The sequence below is a fragment of the Sitodiplosis mosellana genome, unplaced genomic scaffold (assembly GCF_009176505.1).
Source record: "Sitodiplosis mosellana isolate CC-2019 unplaced genomic scaffold, AAFC_SMos_1.0 Smas_scaffold_6226, whole genome shotgun sequence".
Lineage (NCBI taxonomy): Eukaryota > Metazoa > Arthropoda > Insecta > Diptera > Cecidomyiidae > Sitodiplosis > Sitodiplosis mosellana.
Genome location: NW_022601467.1, coordinates 5,592,818 through 5,614,774, shown reverse-complemented (window position 1 = coordinate 5,614,774; position 21,957 = coordinate 5,592,818). Strand labels below are relative to the sequence as shown.

At 37.0% G+C, this 21,957-nt stretch overlaps 2 protein-coding genes across 15 annotated transcripts in view; one reads left to right on the top strand and one right to left on the bottom strand.

Moving 5' to 3' along the window:
- The window catches only part of LOC129578847 (fasciclin-1), a 100,752-nt gene extending 95,777 nt beyond the window's left edge, over nt 1-4,975 (bottom strand). Inside the window, exons 1-2 of one of the 6 annotated variants that reach the window (XM_055468035.1) lie at nt 4,839-4,975; nt 3,547-4,090 (exon numbers count right to left, since the gene is read on the bottom strand). In XM_055468035.1, the coding sequence (XP_055324010.1) occupies nt 3,547-3,654 (108 nt within the window). In that variant the 5' untranslated portion in view covers nt 3,655-4,090; nt 4,839-4,975. Of the gene's footprint in view, nt 1-3,546; nt 4,091-4,175; nt 4,651-4,838 lie in introns of those variants that run through there. The other 5 variants (XM_055468031.1, XM_055468033.1, XM_055468032.1 and 2 more) reach the window with 5 other exon arrangements.
- Nucleotides 4,976-5,876: 901 nt separating this feature from the next.
- The window catches only part of LOC129577744 (pleckstrin homology domain-containing family G member 5), a 47,603-nt gene continuing 31,522 nt past the window's right edge, over nt 5,877-21,957 (top strand). For 5 of the 9 annotated variants that reach the window (XM_055465252.1, XM_055465250.1, XM_055465249.1 and 2 more), the window contains exon 1: nt 21,003-21,125. Coding sequence is in view for 2 of the 9 variants with exons in the window: in XM_055465244.1 (XP_055321219.1) it covers nt 6,207-7,424 (1,218 nt within the window). In the remaining 7 variants the exon portion in view is untranslated. Of the gene's footprint in view, nt 7,425-21,002; nt 21,126-21,957 lie in introns of those variants that run through there. The other 4 variants (XM_055465244.1, XM_055465243.1, XM_055465246.1 and 1 more) reach the window with 3 other exon arrangements.

The following is a 21,957-nucleotide window of genomic DNA, read 5'->3' as shown; positions in this document are numbered from 1 at the left end:
TATATGTTAAAATTGGATCCGAAAAATGGTCCAGTGATGTTATAAACATCGCTCATGTAATATGGTTAGATAAGGATGTGTTCAAAAGATTTTTAGCTGAGTGATATATGGTGGATTGCGGGTGAGTTTGCCATCTACTACGTACAGTCGTACACACACACATGATGCCTCCATCAAAATGTCAAAAGCTTTCAAACACAAACGAATGTATGGCACTGAGAACCACTTCGAGCGATTGCATACATATACATATAAAAACATTGGGGAGTTATGCGAATTTCACTCCGGCAAAGATTTAACATATTATTTAGAAAAGTAGCTTTGTTTGAAGCGAAGAAATGTGTGTGTGTGTGTGTTAATAATTTATTAGTTGTGAAATCCGTTTCAGCGCTTTGTTTGCTTGAAAAATTGCATTCCACAGATTTCAGCGAACGGAATCAGTGAAAGGGAGAGAGAGAGAGAAAAAATACAAATAAAAGGATAAAGAACAATATCTATACCAACATATGCCCGGTCCGGGTGAATTTGTGCCATTCGACATAACAAAGAAAAATTCGTGCTGAGCTGAGAGAAAAGTGCGGAAAAAACGAGCGTAGTGGCGAGAGACAGAGCGAGAAAAAAACGGCATACACGCTTTTTTTCCATTTGGTTGACTGGTCGTGACGTATATGTGACGATTATACAGCGAATGCACTATATATACAATTTCGTTTTTGGTTGTATTTGGCTGTTGATTTGTGTGTTATTTGATATTGCTTTGGAGTAGTTGTTGTAGCTTTTTCTTTATGGCAAAATACAGTTCTTTGTGCGCAGTTCAATGCATTCTCATTTGCTGATTCATACAACTGTTGTGTGTTGCATTTTTTTATACGCACAAAGTATTGTGATCGTACAAATTGTTCGGGCTATAAAATGGGGCAGCAAGTTGGTTTCCTTTTTTTTCCTTTCATCAAATTGATATCGTGGTGCACCTGTGCATTAAAACGCTCGTTTGCAAGATAAAATACATTTTATTTGTGTGTTGCATTAATGGGGCGGCCACTGTTGTGCATGTCAACTAGTCAATTTGAATAAATGGAATTTAATACAAACGCAGCTCATGCTTAAGCAACGTGAGCACTCACTAAACTCACGAAAATACGAGAGAAAAAATAGCACACACTTAAACGTTTCATAAATTAACATTCGACTAGTTAAATATCGATTCTGTACACAAGACTGAGTGGTACGAATGTAAAGTTGCTTTCGACACTTTGTTGATTTTCGTGAATGTGGTTTTTTCTGTTTTACTCTTTCCACTTCTATCGCTCTCTCACTTTGTGTTACTGTTGTATTTTCCGTTCGTTGCATTTTGACTTGCAATTGCAATCAAACTACTGAGTAGATTGAAAATCAACTAATATTCGACTCGTAACGATCAAAAATCTCAGCAGCTCATAGAAATCAAAAATGTGTTAACAGTTCGCTCGATATCGGTTTGTGCTTGTTTACAAAGTTCTTAAAATGTCTACATCATTCTTATGCTTGTTAAACTATCGATGTTGTTTTTTCTCTTTCGGCGGTTTTCCCTTTTTCTCAATATTAATTCATCTCGAAAAGCATTTTCATTTTGGCATTTCCGACAAGAAAATAACCGCATGAAAAAAAAACACGAACGACGTTCAAAAGGAATCGAATTTCGATAGCAAATTCATAAGAACGAATTGGAAAAATGAATGATCACGCAGTTCGAACAGCTGCCAAAAACGGTGAAATATCACTTGAAAATCAAAAGTAAGCAAAACATTTGGCGAACGCAGATAGTGGCGCACCAAAAATCGATAGGATTGCACGCGTGAGCTAGAGAAAGAGGGGCAGAATAGGCCCGATACGGACAAAAGAGGCACCGTTTTCAGTAGTTGCACTTTATCAGATGCTCTATGTAAAGTGAACCGCATAATTACTGCTGTTTCAATTTGACTACCATTTTAACATTCATCGATTTCTTGTCTTCAGTGAGTTTCAAACATGAGGGCCACTCAAAGTTCTTGCTTCTCTTCAAAATTATTTACATGGAAACCACCTATTCCGTAAGTAATGCAATGAATTTCTGATTATTTGCCTACGTACACTTCATTCGTCTCTTTCTCTCATCTCTATTTTTCAAGCGATACATTTTCGGCTGAAATGTGCATCTTTCGGTTTCTCTCCATTTTTCAAGACTTGCCACAGAAAAGCAGTTAATAATAAAGTTTCGTACAATTATTATCTGTTCAAAAATGATGAACACTCAAGACGAAAGATCATCTTAAACGAATAAGATTAATTTGGATAGTGGCTGCATTATATCTTATTCTTTATTTCTTTCTTCTCTTCGTTTCATCTTTTCCAACTGGATGCAGTGTGTGTGTGTGTCCCGTTCCATTAATCCTCGGCATTCATGCCATTTCCAATTGGAAATGCCTTCAAGTTCAATAATTTGTGCCATCAGCGATAGATAGAGAAATAGATTTTGGTGGTGTGCTAGCCGATAATGTTGCACCATCATTTACGCGACGCACATACGATAGAAAGAGAAATAAATTGAATGAAATAATTCAAATCAGCATCATCCTCATCATATCGTACATTAAATGCCCCGAATGTGTCTGTGTGTATAATGTGTATCAAAGTCTCTGACAATTGACTATATATATGCGCGCTCTCACTCCCCAAGTGCAATGAACTTGAAATTGGTTTTTATTGTTGTTGCTGTTGCGCGCCTCTTTCTATCCCGCACATTAAAGCGTTTATATGTATAAACATGAGCGAACCGAGCTCAGAATATTGCTGTATTATTCTTTTATTTTATTTTTTTCGGTGTGTTTGGCTCATGACAGAATAATTTTGTGTATTGCTTGCTGCTGCTGCTGCTCTGTCTCTCTCATTCTCTGTATGTGTATGTATTGGATGCTTTGTGTCTGTTCCATAGCTGACCGTTTTTTTTTCTGTCTTGAGTTTTGTTTCGTCTTGATGTTGTTGTTTGTCTATTTCTTCTCCTTCCTCTTCTTCTTCTTCTTATTCGACAACGTTGCTACCGTATTGGAATAGCGACACAAATTCTCTCTCAATTCAAAATGCTGTTATCCACGCCGAAAAAAAAAACTGTATGTATTTGTTCTGTAAAATTCTCACACACAGTTCTAATGTCACACATTTCTCCAAAACTATTGTTATGTTTGCTGTGGAATTTTTGCATTTTAAAATTGATAATTTAAGCAGTGATCATAAAATAAGTGGTCAAATTGTTTACAATCTGTATGAACACACATACACACAAGCACACGCATGCACAGGCACACAGAGAGTCATAACAAAAACATTGTTGTTAGTCATGAATTCTGGAGAAGAAATGAAATTTCATGAGTCAGACGAAAAGCAATCGAAAGAATGCGACCGATAGACACATCGAACACATTCCATTGTCGGACAATCTCGATGGATTCGTCTTGAAATTGAATCAAATAAATGAACGCGCTTGTCAAAGAAAATAACAAGAAAATCTAACAATTTTTTTTTTCAACTCACCTGAGATAAGTCGGGATCATCTTTAATTTTATCCAGGAGCGTTGATGCCGTTGCCGTGTAGCTCAGGCTCATCAACGCCAGCAACACCACATTTACAATTGCACACATGTTCAAAGTGTTGTTTTTCTGTCTGTCTGTCTTGCTTGTTTCGGTATGTACCGGTTCGTTTACTTAATTTACGCGTTGGTATTCGCGGTTTATTACGTTCTTCTGAATCTTCTTAATTCGATAAGCAACACTTGTTTAACTTCAATTTGACTTGAATCATAACATCTTATGCGCGCTCGTTATGTCTGTGTCTGAAGAATTTTTTTTTTGCGTTTTACCGCTTTGTTTACACAAAATGCCTTTTGATTTGTATATAATTTGTCTTTCGCTACTTTTCCTTATCTTCGTTTGCTATTTTTAGATTATGTTCGTTTTCTCTTTTTTTCGGAATTTATTCTCTTACTCTTTTTCGCTTTGAGCTTCGATCGCGTTAACTGTTGTTAAGTATGAATTGATGCTTTTAGCGAGTAACAAGATTTGCTGAAATCTGCTAATGCTAATTTAGAAAAAAAAAAGAAACGTCGAATTATTAAGTGAGAAAAAAAAAACAAAATTTACGTAGTAATGAAAAAAAGGCGTACAGTAAATCGCACAAAATGTGCACACCGAAAAAAAGGTTATTTCTGCTGACACTATCGATGTTTAGATTAGACAAAATAAACGAAAAACAAAAATCAAAGTCCACGAAAAAAAACCGTTTTTTCTTTCAAATTCAAATTGACGAAGAAGAAAAAACAAATGCATTCGAGTTCATTTCAATTACATCAACACAAACATTTCGATTTCACACCATTCGCAAGAAGATCTCAAAAATTTGCATAAAATGCGTCAACAACAGAACAGAACGAAAGAGAGAAAAAAATCAAAAAACAACAACAAAAATCACATAAAATCGCCGTTCGATATCGAAAAATATATCCTCTCATCCATGTTTGGCTTACGCAATGATTTGTTATGAAATTATGTCCTTGAGCGAATGGATATATTTTTCGGTATCTTTCGTCACGTTAAAACACGTTATATCTCTCATGCTGTCGGTGTATTCGTCGTTACAGTGCATAAATGTTACACAGCAATGATTGCTGGTGGCAAAACAATAAAAATAAATCTAAGTCCAAGATATTTAATTTTCTTCTTCTTTTTTCTTTTCGGCTAGAGAGAATTCTTTTTTTGTTCCTTTCACTAAAATGCGAAACCGAAACGTTGAATAATCGAACAGTGAGGAGGAAAACAAAAAAACTAACAACAAACCACACAATTGAAGTGAACTGTTACAAATGAATTTCGAACACGATATACACAGTAGAACAGTTCGCGAACTACTGAATAGAATTGTTATGCCAAAGTGTATGCGACCGTCGAAGAAACGGTTCGACTGTTGGTTGCCTGGAGAGAACAGCTCACTGCTTGTATTGTCACTTTTCGTTCGTTCAGTAAGAGAGAAGACTGTGCTGTGTGTTCGAATGTGTTTGTGTCAAATGTGTGTGGAACTCATTCGTCGTAGTGGCACACGTTCGTTCCCACAAAGCACATTCACATACTTGTTGCCGGCGAAGCAAAGCGTTCGAATCAAGTGCATGGCAAATGGAGACGGTCATCGGCATTTTCTAGCAAAAGCATTGATCCAGAAACTTGTGCAAACCTCATAACAGTCGCCAGTCGTTTACTATACACATTTTAATTGCAAAACATGTGTAAGCAATGAGTAACATTGTTACGATATCTGACATTGGTTGTATTACTCGGAATCCATTATCAATGTCGTACAGCTCGAAATTTCGATTGCTACGATTAAAACCAAATTTTAGTTCGCATTTTTCGTGTTCAAATGTAGAAACAAATTAAAAATTGTAAACAATGGAAAATATTTAATGACCCATCAAAACATCAGTTTATTGAACATAAATTGATAGAGAGTGTACGATGGATTTGACCGTACTTTCATTTCATTTGATTAATTTTATATCATTCCATTAAAAGAAATCACAATTTCACGCTTGATTTGCTCAATTTGCCATTTACTTCCTACAAAACATTCCGACATACGTAGATGGGTGCTTGTACTATCGTTGTTGTTGTTGTTGGTTTTCGCACACGTATGGAACAAACGAATTTGAATCAATCGAAAAAATTGGTGGAAGAGCGAAAAACGTAACGCTGTTCGTCTATTTATACACTGTAATATGTTTGTCACTGTATAATTCAAACAAACCGTTATCATTTGAAACACAAATGCCTGATAACGATAAAATTCTTAAGTAATGAAAATAAATAAAACTTTCAGTCATCTTTTATCATTCAATTGGATTCGCATGGGATTTTTTTTTCTCTTAAGGCATTTTCGGTAATGTGTGTTTTTTCGCTTTGATTACTCAACAAAAGCAGAAAAAAACCAAAAAAAAAAACTCATTTAAATTAGTCAAGAGTGCGGCATAGTCGGGCGGCTTTGGAACAATTTGAACATTTTGAAATCGAAAAAAGAGACAAAGAACAAAAAGTGCAGTGTATTCATATTACAATTTTAACTCTGTTAGTTAGCTGCATTGTGTTTCATTAGTATTAATTGCAAATGGCTGCTTCTGTGATTTAGTGAAACGTAGATGAGATAGAAGATGCTTCGCACACAACCGATTGGTGTGAAAAATGCGAAAAAGTCGCAAATGTCACCACCGAACGTCAATGTAAGTAAAGCGAAAGGTACAAAGTCCGTGAATAGCGATAAAAAGTCGAGAGCAAGTGTAAGTGATATTGGCAAAAGTGGTGTCAAATCCGTGCCAACAATCAAAGTTCAAGGACAGAGCCGTTCCGATAATGTGACTCATATGCCGCTGAATCCCAGTCGATCCAATCAAATGGTCGACTATGCCGACCGAACGCTTGAGCGATCCAAAAGTTTTTTCCTCACCCGAAAATTATCGAAAATCTACGATTCTCTGACGAATAGTAAAGAGAACCTGAAAGACAACAATGATTCCAGTTCGAATACAAAGACACCGACACCGACACCGCTCAAATTTATACGAAGTGTCAGTTTGGCTGCCATATCACTAAAAAAGGATTATCGAAATAGCATGCGAAAGCCGAAATTGGAGCAATTGTCGGAAGAGGATCATCCGTTTGATGTGCCAATTGAGAAAACGAAGCGAAAAAATGGGAAAAAATCCAAGACTGCCTCCGTGGACAGTCTGTCAAGTCGTACGTCCGAAAAGTCATCGGTGATATCATCGTTCAAGCGTACATTCAGTTTGACACCGTCTCGACGAAAGTTATCAAATCCAAAGTGGAGTGCGTCCCTGATGAGCTTACAACAAATCGATGTTATGATTAGTTATGAAGATTGGAGCTTCATCGATTACGATAAATTCAACACATATGAGGAAAATCTAATGAACAAAATCAAATCATCGAACCAAATCAACGATGTATATCGACCGAATACGGAACGATTTCCGGGTGTGAAATTGCGTCCACGGTCAACTAACGATATGGGAAAACAACGTCGGCACAGTACGGTTTATCAGCCAACCATACATGGTGACTATGATACAGCCAATTGGTTGAATGACAACCCAAACAAACGATGGAGCAATCCTTGCATCGTACCAAATACGGAATACACGTCGTTTCCATCATATGCTTCAGCTGCAAAGGTTCAATCATCGCTCGGTGTTGATGAGTGTGATTGCAGTGCGAGCACCAATTGTTTAGAAGAAATTCCAACCGTGTTGATGATGACGACGACAACCACGACGGCGACGACGAAAGTAGCTCGTTCCGTTGATGACTTAACTGGAAAATCTAATGAGAAAACTGATTTGCTATTGCGAACGGTAAGTAGTTCAATTTATGAGTATGCTCATTTACTAATTTTACTCTCGACTTCTCTCAATTTGAATGGATTTTCTGCCTCTGGCTCTGATTCTAACTCTAGCTTTGATTTCCCTTTTTCTTCTCGTTTTTTGTTGTGTTTTTTTTCTCTTTCTTCTACGTTTTATCGCATCATTTGAAAAGTTTACGTATGAAAAGCTTGTAATTTACATGTCCATGCTGATTATTCTCTGAGCGAGTGGCGTCTAATCGGCTTAGCTGAACATGACATGACAAAGTCTAACGTCATGGTGTAAAAACGGAAGAAAAAATCGAAACAAAAATAAAACACCTGAAAGCCCCTGTTTTAAGTATGTATAAAACGAATCAACAAAAGCAACACACCGACTGTGCCGTATATTTTACCGTCGAAACAAAAGCATTAATTTTGTTTGACGTATTTCGTTTACACCTCATATCATAAAAACCAACTGGAATGAAAATATAAATCGTCAGTCCTTCAAATTCTGAATAAACGTGCCAGAAATTATATGTGTTTAGTGACTTTATTCGCGACATTTTGATAATACATGCCTTTCGGTAGTTTAACTACAAAATCTGGCCCTTCGTTTGTATTTTGATGGTTTTTTTCTTCTTCTTCTTCTTCTTCTTCTTCTTCTTTCGTTCTCTCTCTCGCGTGGTTTATTTCGACTTGATCAGTTTGGATAGCGGCCGTCGCCATATGCACGTCGCCATACGCACCATGTGTCTGTGTGCCGGTATGTTGAGCAGTAAGCACCCCATGTGCTTTGGAATGTCACGGCCAGAATGGCTTGTTAATTGTAGTTATTTGTATACGTGAGTGCGTGTCATGGATTTGGCAATAGGTCGAATAGGTGGCACATTTACTCTTCCGCCCTTCGATTTTTTTTCCTTTTTCATTTTTTTTCGGTGGCTGCTAGTTGTTGTGGTTTAAATTGTTCACGTCCAAGCCTGGTGCTTTTGTTCGCATTTCCATCACGATGTCGATTCCTGGTGAGACATGTAAATACATGAAAACTCTATAACACAGTCGGAGAATTTGTCGAGATTGCCAATATTTAATGATTTCAGTGTAACGTCCATAGATCGGGTGTATACGATAGTTGTTGGCGTGTTTTAATCGATTTACGGTTGCTAAAAAAAACACATCAACAACTACATGGTGGAAAAAAAGAAGTATAGAAAGCTAGAGAGTATTTTTATGCCATACGAAAAAAAAATGTTTGATTCTCCACGCATAAATGAAGGAATGACGAGCAGAATAAAAGGAAAAGAAAGAAATGCGAATGAAATAGAAATTACGAAAATAAAACCTCACCAATCGCTAACTCTATTTTATACGATGCGAAGAAACGATAATGAGTTCACTGGCTTCACATGCACTGAATGCTTTTGCTCACCACATTGTTTTGCACGAGCTTTTCATTTGGGAGCTGGTAGGGTTTGCTCGTACAGTGACTGAAATATGAGTGAAAATCATTCGTACAAATGGGCAGGGAAAGTCATTCGAATCGATTTTCATCGTCAATTGGCACAAAGCGAACGCACATTAAGCCATTTCACATGAACAAAGACATATATAAACTCTTGAACTCGCTCTCTCTCTCTCTCTCGCTATCTCTTATTCTCGGAATTGTGGGAGAATCAATTGCGATTCCGTAGAAGAAATAAGGTTTTGATAAAACAGATAAGCCAAATGTTCAAATATCTGACTTGGCACACATCCGATCGTATGTTTGCTACCTGACCTGTTTCAGGCACACAATTGCCCGCCCTAATGACTACTCGACACTAAAACATAAACGTCTCGATTTTAATAAGCCCATTGAATTGTCGTTCCGAGTGATTTAACTTGCGTTCGGGGTCACATCTCGAAATTGATTCATGAACATATAAATACATTCCTTCAATGTTATATTATTATTATATATGCATACGATGGGGCTACGACGACATTACCATTAGGCAAACATTGAAAAACATTTCACCTCGCACCATAAAAAAATGAACCAAAATGAAAGGAAAATAGAAATGCGATCACGAAAACTATCGTCATTCGAAATTTCCGGACCTTTCTTAATCGACAAGTTATGACAAAACTAATTCATTCAGTTTAATTTTGGTCCCAACATAACTAAATATTCCACATTTCTTTCATTAATTTGAACAGAAAAGTAAGTCAAAGGAAAAAAAAACTAAGAACAACAAAAATCGGAACTCCTTATTGAGCCCATTGTAATTAGGACAATGGCAAAGTGAAGCAGAAAAAAAAAGAAATCGGTAAGAAAGATGAAAATATGAACCACAGAAAACCTACAAGTGTTTTAGCTTACAGGCTAATTATTGAAGGATTTTTTCCCTCATGCCATAGATCACAACAATAGTAATAAAACTTTCGGAATTCCATCCAACGAAGCAATAGAAAATCAGTTACGCGATGGAAAATGATTTCGAATGACGTGTAATTTGAAAATTTAATATTAATAATAATAATTTAATAAAGAATATTTTTTCTGGGCGGTAATAATGGGGCTCACTCAATGGAATTGTGATGTGGATACTCGCATGCGTGTGCATCGAATCGAATCTGCAGGATGTGTCGCATGATATTGTAATGCTGAAGGTTAAACAACGTGACAACAAAATATGCAAACATCCTACTTTTACACAATTTTCGTCTAAATTGAAAGCGATCTAAACGATGAATATTTAAATTGGGCGGCGACTCCAGATGTTCAACTAACTCATATTGTGATTATAGCAATTGTTGAACGTTACGTGAAATGGATGGTGGTACACGAACAGTAGGGAACGCACACAATTGCTAATCGCCTTAATGATCATTTAGAGCACTTAATGTCCTTTTTCTCTCTCACTTTTTTTCAGTTTGGCCATATGCAACAAAACCAACTGGAATTCCCACTTTAATCTGCTTTTCTCCATTTTTCTCTCGTCTCATTCCACTCGTCTTTATGCAAAGATACATATATTATACAATAAAGATGGTTAATTAAAGAGGTGCAAGATAATTGCACAATGGGAGAGCAACCGTAGCAATGTTTCTGGGAATCAATTTTTTTTTCTTAAGCTTCAAATCAAATTTTCAACGAATAGTAGCTAGATGGGTCAAGAGGGACGACAATTGTTGAAGTGCTATTTGATATTCTGATGAAACTTATCTACTCTCTTTTCTCCTTGTCCACTGCGGTAGAAAAAAGTATGCTTCGAACAATGATCAAATCATGAATATATGTGGTTTCATCTAAATGCTTCTGACATTGATGACAAGAATGTGTGTGTGTGTGTGTGTGTGTGTTTATGCTATGAAATCAAGACTGAAAAGTACAAGAATATTAGTTGTCTTCTTTGTTTTGTTCTGTTTCGATGGAGAGTAATTAAGACGTTTCATTCATACAATGATCCAAAGCAATAGGTAGAAATAACTTTGGAATTTTCGGCGAAATATAATTATGTTTGCGCAATGCTGATGAATATAGCGAACTTTTCCTACTTGATGGAAAACTTTTAAATTAGCAGCATTGGTACGGGAGAAAAAGTGGTGGTGATGATGATGATGGTGGTGGTGGTTGTGTTGTTCGATTTAATTGCTACAGATATGCGATTGACATGCAAGGAAAAAAGAGAGCGAGAGAGAGAGAAAGACTGTGCGCGATAGAAAATTATGCGAAAAAAAACAACCACATTTCAATGCGAGAAAAGTGCTTTGTCAGTTTCATCAATAAGTGGTTAAGCGTTGGTAATTGCTCTACTTTAAAATCAGTTCGAATGAACGGTTTTTGAGGCAAGAAATAAAGCAGGAGAAGAAGTAGTATAGGAAGGATGAGAAGAAACTAAGCTAACGAGTTTAATGTGGAAAACACGTTCGCGAAAACGCAAAATATGCGGCGAAACGTGCAGAAAATGTGAGATTGCAAAATTGTAGAATGTTGTATACACTGTGAACATTTTTTTTATCATAGTTTTCAACGGGAACGTACAACATCATCTCTGCGGCACAGCCGATCTAAGTTCGTTTAGAATTGTATGTGTGTGTGTGTAAGTGTATGTCTATTTGTGTGTCTTGGAAGACACACTACAGTGTTTTGAATGATAGAGAGTCTCTCTACGTCGAATAAATCTTAAACGACAACAAATGCGATTTTGAAATCGTCTTCTCTCGCGATTACTTCTTCTATCAATGTGCGCAACATATCAGCGAAACGTTATCTCCACCCATAATATAATGATATACTTTTGATAAAAATCCAAGCTGATATACTTGACTTGGACTGCGTAAAAAAAATATCATTTTTTTCGAATATGATGCAAAGTTATAGAGAATCTGCCAAAATGAAATCTATCGATTTGGTTCAAATGTCTAAGATTTGTTTTTTTTTCCTTACTTATTTCGCCTTCGTTCGCCCTCACTTTGTCACTTTCGTTGCAACACGAAAAATCACATCCTCGTTCGATTTCTACGTTCTTTTTCCTCTTCTCTTGTTTGCTTATTTTATTCCTTGTAAAATGGATTTCAACGTGAACAGATGACACCGTTATGGAAACGAGAAAGTCGAAGAACTTATTTTTTGCACAAACAAAAAATAATATACGAATATCGAGAGTAAAAATAATAATGTTATTTTTTGTTTGAGTTTACCTTTTGGCCTGGTATGTGACTGTCGCATGCCGATGCCAAAAGTGCTTGTGTCCCGGATTTTCATGTGACATTACACATCTATCTGTACCGCATCTACATAAACTGTTTGGTGTGCGGCACATTTGAGCAAGCTTAAGCTAAAGCAACATCAACATCAACAGCAGCAGCAGCAACAAGTGAAAATGCCAAAAAACCAAATGCCGAAAATTCCGAATTATGTGCCTTGCGAATATTTTTAGAGGGTTTTAGCCTGTATCAGCGCATGTAATCTGGTGATGTATACAGTTATGATCATATGTGTCAATTTAACGGGATTTTCACATTTATTTGCGTGAGTTTGGCGCATATGTCATAAATGCAATAATAAAGATAAGCTGCTGTAGCATGACTCATAATTCTCATTGAACGAAGTATATGTACACACACACAGCATCCCATCCATCCAAACTATTGAATTTACTTTTATTGCATTTCTGACATTGACATACAATCTCTAATATGAATGTATGAACGAACTCAAGCATACTGTTTACATGTTATTCACCATACCCGCAACATTGGCACCAAATCTCTCACCCGTTCGCTGACTCATGCTCTCTCGCTCGTTTTCTTGCTTGCTCGTTCGCTTCTCACCATTCAAAAATGTTTCACCAACATTTATAACAATAACAACGCCATAAATTTTAATTGAATTCGCATGAAGTGTGAACGAGATGGAAGACGAAGGAGAGCCAAAAGCGAGAGGAAGCGAAAAGCATTGAGAATTTGAGAGGAAGAGACGCAGAAGACCGTTACAAGTTTACAGTTTTGATACTTTTGAAGTACATATATTGAAAAATCCATTAAATATGTAACGATCGAAAACACTGTTGTAGACTGAAATCCTTGTGAATGGATGCAGAAAAAAAGCAAAATCCAATGTGATTCAATATCGAAGGTACTCTTCAATAAAATACTTTATAAATTAAAGCTGCTTCGAACTTCGGACTACATTAACCATCCGAAAGACATTGGAGTTGAAATGTGAAATCACATAAGTCAGCAGAACGCAAAAAGCCAAAAGCACCCGTTATTATTATTGCAGACGGTTATGTATGTTAGTGTGTGTGTCTCCCTCTCTTTTCCCTCAATTTTCGGATGTGCTTTTTTTTTGTTTGCTGCTCGCATTTTCTATTACACCAAAGTCATATATCACAATATAGCATACACATTCAACATTCAGTATGATAGAAACGAAATGGTCGTTCATTGCCAAAAACCGCGCTCAAAAGCGAGCGCCACACACACACACACACACACACAAACATAAGCACAAACACACAGACACTCAATTGCGCCACTGCAAAGTAATGCTTCGAGGAAATTCCTGCCTGACCATATTCATGCTATCATTTATAAGCACTAACCACCCACATAATTTGTTTGAATGTGGTAGATTCGCACTGCATTCACCATGTAATACGGTACATGGCATTGCATGAATTTGCAATGGAATGTTGAATTGCTTGAGAATGTGAAACTGTACAATATATCGTAGAAACACGCAGCCATTCTTGGGCATTCCATGAAATTTTGATATTGCACCAAATGTAATATGAGAGGACTTTGACAGCATATTAAATGTTTTTCTTTTCTCCATCTCGTTCTCTCGCTTTTGGTATCTGTGCATTGCATAAAAGGGAAAGCAGTTTTCAATTGGCTTAATATGCTTGTTCCACCACAAATACATATGGGATATTTGGAGAAATAAACGCTGAAATGCTTGTCACAATTATAACTTTTAATTTAATCTGACATACGACAATAGACTCCTTGTGATGTATGACTCTTTGCAATAACGCATACACACACTGAATCACTCTTTGCCACTTCAGGGATGATGATGACAATGATGGTGATGGTGATGCACGTAACAAATGCAATATTTAGGTAATGATGATAGTAAAAAGCCCCGTTTTTCTTCCCTCGTTAGACATTGGAACGTTGAAAATGAGAACGGTAAATAAAACGGCAATTAGGTAAACAAATCGTGTACATGCCCAACTTGTTTTAATGGCGCTGTTGTAAATTTCGACGGTGACAGGGGAGGCGGTGACGGTGGCGGCGGAAGCAAGTAGTGCAAAGGGGTTTAGTGTCGAAGTGCATCGTAAATAACTAGGTCATGATAAAGTGTATAGTTTTCGTAAAAAGTTTTTTTTATGTGTGCGTTTAATGCGATGTGTTTTTTTGTTGTTGTTGCTGTTGTTCAACTGAAACTTTGCACCAATCGCAAAATTTGTAATGATCAATTTACAGCCCTGTGCATTTATGTTGCAAACGTGCAAAACTGCTCTGTATATCACAATGCCTGATCAGCTTTCAAGTCACTCGCAATTTCTGTACAATATAATAGACATTCTATAAAAAAAATCAAATGATGGCCATACCATAATCAGCTACAATGTTTATTCCAGGGAGTGTAACTCCGAGGAGGAGGAATGGTGAGGAGGTGAATGAGGAGGAGGAGAGCGCTGAGGAGGTTCCTCCTCCTCACATGAGGAGGAAATAAAAATTACCAAAATTGAGGCATATAAATTTATTTTAAACACTTTTATTGATTTGGAACGAATGCCAACGATGAAAAAACTACGAACAACATCAATAGAAGTGTTTAAAATAAATTTATACGCCTCAATTTTGGTAATTTTTATTTCCTCCTCATGTGAGGAGGAGGAACCTCCTCGGCGCTCTCCTCCTCCTCATTCGCCTCCTCACCATTCCTCCTCCTCGGAGTTACACTCCCTGGTTTATTCGAAAGAGTCACTATAAATGTAATGACTCACATGAGAATACAGGCACAAAACAGCCATTCCTATGAAAACACAAATATTATATGCGCTTTTCTTCATTCGAATTACACAATTGACCATGAGTCATGATCACCAGATTTTTTTTCTTGCTGTTCGCTCCTCAAATTAATTTGCGTGTACGAAAGACTTTACTAAATTTAAAAAAAAAAACAGTCCGGAGGTGGGCATTGAGTGTGTATATGTATGCCTTAAACGATTCTAAACTTGTGATAATTTTCTTATTTTGTGTTAATGGGCAATTTGCAATGCATTTATAACTCCTTGAAATGTAGTTTTCTAACGTCATTATCGCCTACATGTCGATGCACACGAGACCGGAGCGAGAGCGAGCCTACATTGTAAGGTCAGAAGTGCCTTGAGAGAAAATCAATACACATTGTCGTTTATATTCGATTAGGCAATCTGCAATGGGGAAAAAATGTGCAATCTACCAGTCGATCTGACTACATTGAGCCACACAGTCAATAACGCTTGAAATTATGCGCAATGGTTTTTTTTCGTCCTTCTCTCCCTCTTCTTCTTCATCGGAAACCGATTCATTCAAGAAAATTCAGCCGGCCCAAATGTAAAATTGAAGGGAAAGAAAAAAAAAGGAGCCGAAGTGCACAAAATCAATATTTTTGATTTGTTTCGCTTAATTTACTTAAAAGAGCACTCAGTGTAGGTGTGTGCTTGTTCTTTCAGGTGGCTTTCGGGTGATAGCGGTCATGCAAGGCAATGTGTTAGCGAAAGATATTGGAGAAAAACTTGATTTCCGCTTCAATATAGTGCACACAGTGAACGACACAACACAGCAGTTACGTTAACATTTTTTTCTTTTCCATATAAGCTTACATCGTACGATGATGTTTTTGTTTCGTTTTACTTTGGTTGTATTAAAAAAAAAATTGATGAAACGCCCCGAAGAAATTCGCATTGGAATTTCCCGGAAAACCGTTGAAATCCGTTGGAATGAAATTGGCTCGTTGTCAACCGTCGAAGAATGGAAAGAAGGAAACAAACATATTTGTCACTTTTCATAACGAAGGTTTAAGACAGCCAGTCCTATGGTTTAGATCCCATATCCAAATGTTACTGAAACGATTCTTAACCTTTTGTTACCTCTGTATTAGTCATCAGATTGAAAGAAGTTTCGAAGCAATTTTCAAATGACGGAGAACAATATAATTGTCTAGAGATGGGTTTGGAAAACTTACATTCATGCATACACAAATAATCATACACCCTCCTCATACTCGTACAAAAATCTACACCGAAAACCTTGTGGTGGTGTATATATAACACACATAGAGAAAATGCAATGAAAACTAATTTCAGAACAAAACGAAAATGTTCCTTTACAAACACTTGAAAGCCGAACGAGTATTACTTTTCGATGGAAATTCACCCAATTTTCTTCGCAACTTTCGCCAAAAAAATATTAGCGAAAAATTGTAATATGTATAGTCAATCGAGAGGCACCCTCACCAAGAATTTACATGTAATTGTAGAACGAAACAAAAAAAGAATAAGACGAAGAAATCAAAAGAGAAGAGAAAAAAAAATGAGCTAAACAAAGTTGAAAAAGTTACGTTTAGAAATTGACGTTGTTCCATCGCATAAGGAATGTAGTGCGCGCATCATATCTATATTGTAGACATATAGACATCGGTTTGTTTATGTACATGTACAGCTCGTATATTTGATTTGCGCGTTTGAAGTTGGAATATTTGAGTAAGTGAGGAAGGAACACTTAAAGTTTAATATTATAAAATTCTTTCAGTGGATTGCAGTTATGCTGGACATCGTGTTTCTCTGCGTATCAGCGCTTACTCACTCCACCTCCGTCCTTCTTATTCTGCTGCTGCGTGACCATTACGGCGCCCACCTCCCCATTTATTTCGCATAAATTACGATTCGATCTAAGATCCCTTTAGTTTTGCGTTTGGAAATAGAATTCTGCAATACACAATAAACTAAAAATGAGTAAGAGACAGAGACACAGAGCGAAGGGGAGCGCTCGAGCGGCTTTTACTCAGTGCTCTGTGAAAGAGAAAGGAAATAAGGTAACCTTATCGGAGAAGGTCAAACTATGTTTTCAACTTAACGCGCATTGAACCACGAACCGAACAATGAATTCAAACGATAGGAATAATCCACGTTACACATACACATTCGCATTCAGTCGATGAAATAGAGAAGCGCCGAGTGTGATGGCGAGATTGGAATAGGGAAGCGAGAGCGTGAGACAGAGCGGGAACATACTGTATTCCTAACAAACATATGGTGGTGCACAAGGTGTGAGTGTGGAACACCCGCAATCTAAGCAATTTAACCGTCAGTCCAAGTTCTCTCGGCAACATAAAGTGCCACTTTAAAAACAAATATTCACTTAACACCACCACCATCACCATCACCACACTAGCGGGATCGTATCAAACATTGTTTTGTATTCTCGCTCCGTTCAAGTGAAATTTTGATTTTTGCACCCAAACCGGGAGATTGAGAGAGAGTTCGATTTTGTGTACAGGCATTTCAAATTTGAACGGAAGGTCTAAAATTTAGTTACGAAATGTACCTGTACGTGCTTTTGCCTGTTTTACATTTCGGTTTGGTAATATCTTGTTGTTGTCGTTGTGTTGTTTGTTTCTCATTCAGATGTTTGCGTTTATAATTCGAAAGCTCACATTCACAAAATACCAATACCAATATATACGCGCGCTGTAATTCAGAACAAACGAGGTGATCACATTGTGTTCACACTCGACCGAAGAAGCATTGCAGTAAAAATCAAGTGCATTTTTATTGTACGAACGAGGGCACTTTCTTTCAAGTTTCATGTGTTCGTGCACGCACCAACGCTGCAATAAAATGACTAGATGAAAGTCATAAACGGATTGCCATTAAGATGGCAAAATAGTTGGGTAAATTGGGTTCTTTTGTTGTTGCTGCTGCTGTTGTTGTTGTTGTTGTTGTTGTTTCTTCGGCAAAAAATCAATTTTTACATTAAATACACGTGACCATGCCTTAGGTCGTTGTTCCTTTCTTTTAGCCGAACATTTTTTGTTCATCCTGTGTTGGTGGAATGTAACGAATTTCTTGTCGTCAATTGATGGCAGCGATCATGATTTATGTGTCGTTTTTTTCTCGCTTCTTTTCTTCATACGCATAGCATGTTCACATAACAAATTGGCATACTTCGTCTCCTATGCCATACCTATTATTTCCAACCGAAACTCGGCACCATCCTAGGACATACACAAACACACCACGGCACACTAACCTGTGAGTGGGCCAGTATTCCAACGAGACCGTTCGATGATAATATATTTATGGGAATGTATTACAAATAGATTCAGCATATTATTCATGCGATAACACCGCTTTTGCCAAATGTTTTATGTTCGTCTTAACAGTTTTTCGTCTTCTGCTTCATCTTTCATCTGATGTTTGCATTTTTCGCACTGTTCGACAATATTCACTCGTTGTTGCCGTTGTCTCTTGGTCGCTTCGTTCTCGCGCTCTCGCTCTGTATCTGTTTATGTTTATCAACATTCAAGTATTAAAATATACAGCGTGTTCATCAGTCAGCGACGCAGCCACATTACATTTGTTATTCATCACATAATATGCGGACAAAACAATTTATTCGTAAATATGGAATGCAATGCACGTTATAATTAAAGATGGGAACAATTTTTCCGAATAAATTTGCGTGTTTTTGTCGGCAATAGAGAGATGTTGGCGCGCTTCACTCATCACATAACATTGTTCAAGCCGTTTTGAAGAAGACTCTTGGCCAAAGTGATATTTTATTGCGGCAAAAGCTTAAAATCGAATCAATTTCGTCTGTGTGTTCAGTTGTGTGTCTTAAGGCTGCTTTTCATCGACTCGCTTATTCCATCGCAGAAATTACATGCATCCGAAGTTGGTGAGAGCGATGCCGAGATATGCCAAACGTGTTTCCAACCAAATACACTTGATGTCACATACACGTGTTTATATTTATATAAACATCAACATCAGACAAAATGGAGAAAATCGTCCAATATACATTCATATACACATGCACACACACACACGCATATTGAAAAAGTGTTTTGCAATATTACATATGGAAAATTAAAACCGAAAATGATGAGAACGAGCGGCAGAGAGGAAGGAAAGAGGGTGACAAAGCGAGAAAGTGTAAAAAAGAATATGCTAAAGCGAAGCATATCAAAAATATATGGCGAGGGAGCAAAAGGGAAGAGTCGGCAGAAATACTACAGATCGTTGAAAATCGTATCAAAAAGTCAATATCAACGACAACAACCATGACGCTGACGGGCCCGAGTACATAAGCCGATGTATCTTTTGTCCTTTGACTTATCGAATTAAGTTTATACGGTTTTGTTGAAGTTTTACGCAGAATATTTTCGTTCTGTCTGCTTTGATTATGTGCGTTATTTTATTTGTTTAGTTTCACCGTTTTACGGAATGTTGTCTATTCAACGAAGCTAATATGGAGATAGGGGCTTTGGGGAGAGATAGACGAGTGGGAATGCCGTCAATGACTGATGATTCCGTTGGTTCTTTGCATGAAAATATCTTTTTGGAAGCTTTAAATAATTTTTTTCGACGATTTCATTTTTTATTCGCATCTTTTTTCCTCTCTCTCTCTCTCTCTCTCTCTCTCTCTCTCTCTTCCGATTTCATATTCTTGAGCAGCTATTTTTGGATTCCTTTTGTTTGCAGCAACAGCGGCATCAGTACGATACCATCAAGCACATTTGTACGGACGACTCTATGAAAAACGAAGTGAAGAAAAAACCCTCTAAACGAATCGCTTTCGCACTCTCTATCTCTCTGCTCTATATCAATTCAAAATACATATTATTTATGTTAAGCGCCTTCAACACACAACATAACCATAACAGATAGATGGCGAAGGCTGTTCGACGAATCGTTTGAAAAAAGTTGCGAACACATGTGCTCTTATATCTTGGAGTTTTCTTGCATTCGGTGTGTGCATATTTTTTTCCTTCCCTTTTTTTCATTCACCCCTAAAGCATTCCGCACTGAATCACTTCGGTTGTACAATGCAGACGCATGAAACCGCGCGCTATTGATAAAGTGGGAAATCACTTCTGCCGCATACTGAATGAATGTGGAGACGAAAAAATAAACGAGAAGACGTAGAAGACGTAGAAGAAGAAGAAGAATACATCAGAATATAAAAAAAAGAAACAATGGAAACACAACGCGCGCAAAATACATTGGTGTTAGTTTTCATGATGTTCCCAACACTGAATTCGTACGTTGTTTCTCTTTGCGTTTTGTATCTTCTGAAGCTTTTAGCGGCATTGTAACATCCTTCGGTTCATCGTTTGACTGCTAGGCTCACCACCACACGCTTACACTTTCACTTGTTAGAGACTAAAACCAATTTTTCTTTGGCCAATAGTTTCACTATCAAATGAAATTCAAAACAATTTTGTAGTATTTTGCTAATTTTTTGATGATATTGATTTTTGAAACCGATGATATAGATATGAAAAGATTAACTGACTGAACCGATGGACGAAAATATTCGTTGGACGTGTTTTGATGCATTTTTAAATCCCAATCTTAAATAAGTTGTGAGCAAAAGCGATATATCAAAATAATTGTTAACTGTTTTTTTAAGCTGTGATTACAACAACACTTGTCCCGCTTTTTCGTGCAACTTTTTTCAAGTTCCACATTTAACTAAGCATTGAAACACGTCCAACGAATATTCTCAGCAGTTCATATAAAAAAAAATTAGTCTCTGGCCACGAGCGGCACACTACTCGTCGCACAGCAGAGTTCAACCATGAGCTATCATTGCACATTTTCCATTTGTTTTCGATTATCAGAGGAATGAAAACACATGCATATACACATAGAGAGGGAGAGTGTGCCGTCAGCACACACCATTAAATCGAAATTTTTGTTGGATTTTTGGTGATATCGGTGTCCGCGTTTTGCGCCATTTATTCAGTTGCAAAATATACGTACACTTCTTCTCTCGCTGGAAACGATTTCAGTTCATTCTTGTGAGTCGTGCTAAATGGTTGTAAGAAAGCACAGCGTGCGTGGTAGCGTGCGCTTCGTAAAATCCAAAAAATTTGTCACACAACAGAACGAACATTACGCGCTAATTCTTAGTATTCTCTCGTTCATATATATAAACAGTACGTTGAATGTTACGTGTTAAAAACCGTTGGACCGTTTGTTCGTTCGTTCATTTCTTCGATCAATTTCATCAAATTCGGTTTGGCCTCCGAAATATAATAATCAGGAGTTGGAGATAGGATAAAATAGATATAGATAGAATAAGAAAGAGTATGTGTGTGTGGTTTCGGTGTTCGGTATTTGTTTGGCTCACTCTTTGTTTTACTTTCTCAAAGTTTTAATGGAATTTGAATTTGTGAGATTTCGATTATTTTTTATGCCAACAATTTTCATTGTTTGACTTCATTCAATATTTGCATTTCTGTTTTTTTTTTCGACATTCTCCCACATCTTCTATCTATATTCTAATTAATTACATAAACAACGACTGTTTCACGCCATTCCAATGAGATTTATTCCGTTTGAAGTATGAGATAATTCTAATGCGACTGTTCAACAACGGATAATTTGTATTAAAAGGAAACGGAAAAAAAAATTCGAAAATTTGAATTTTGTAATTCAAACCAATTTTTAATCAAAAAAATTTCGAATTCGCTTGAATAAATCGCATCATTTTTTGTGTCTGCCGTCGTTTTCCATTGCATTCTATTCGTTATTTGGACGAAGTAAGCACTCGTGTTATCACAAACGCTTGATCATTTCTCTTCCAGAATTAAACTAGTTGAAACTTTCGCAAGTTTAATCCTTCTGTTACTCGTTCGTTTGTCAGCTGTGATTTGAACTCCATTGAAAAACATTTTTATTGCTTTCAACACCCTCCTTCTCTCTCTCTCTCTCTCTTTCTCTCTCTCTCTCTCTCTCTCTCTCTCTCTCTCTCTCTCTCTCTCTCTG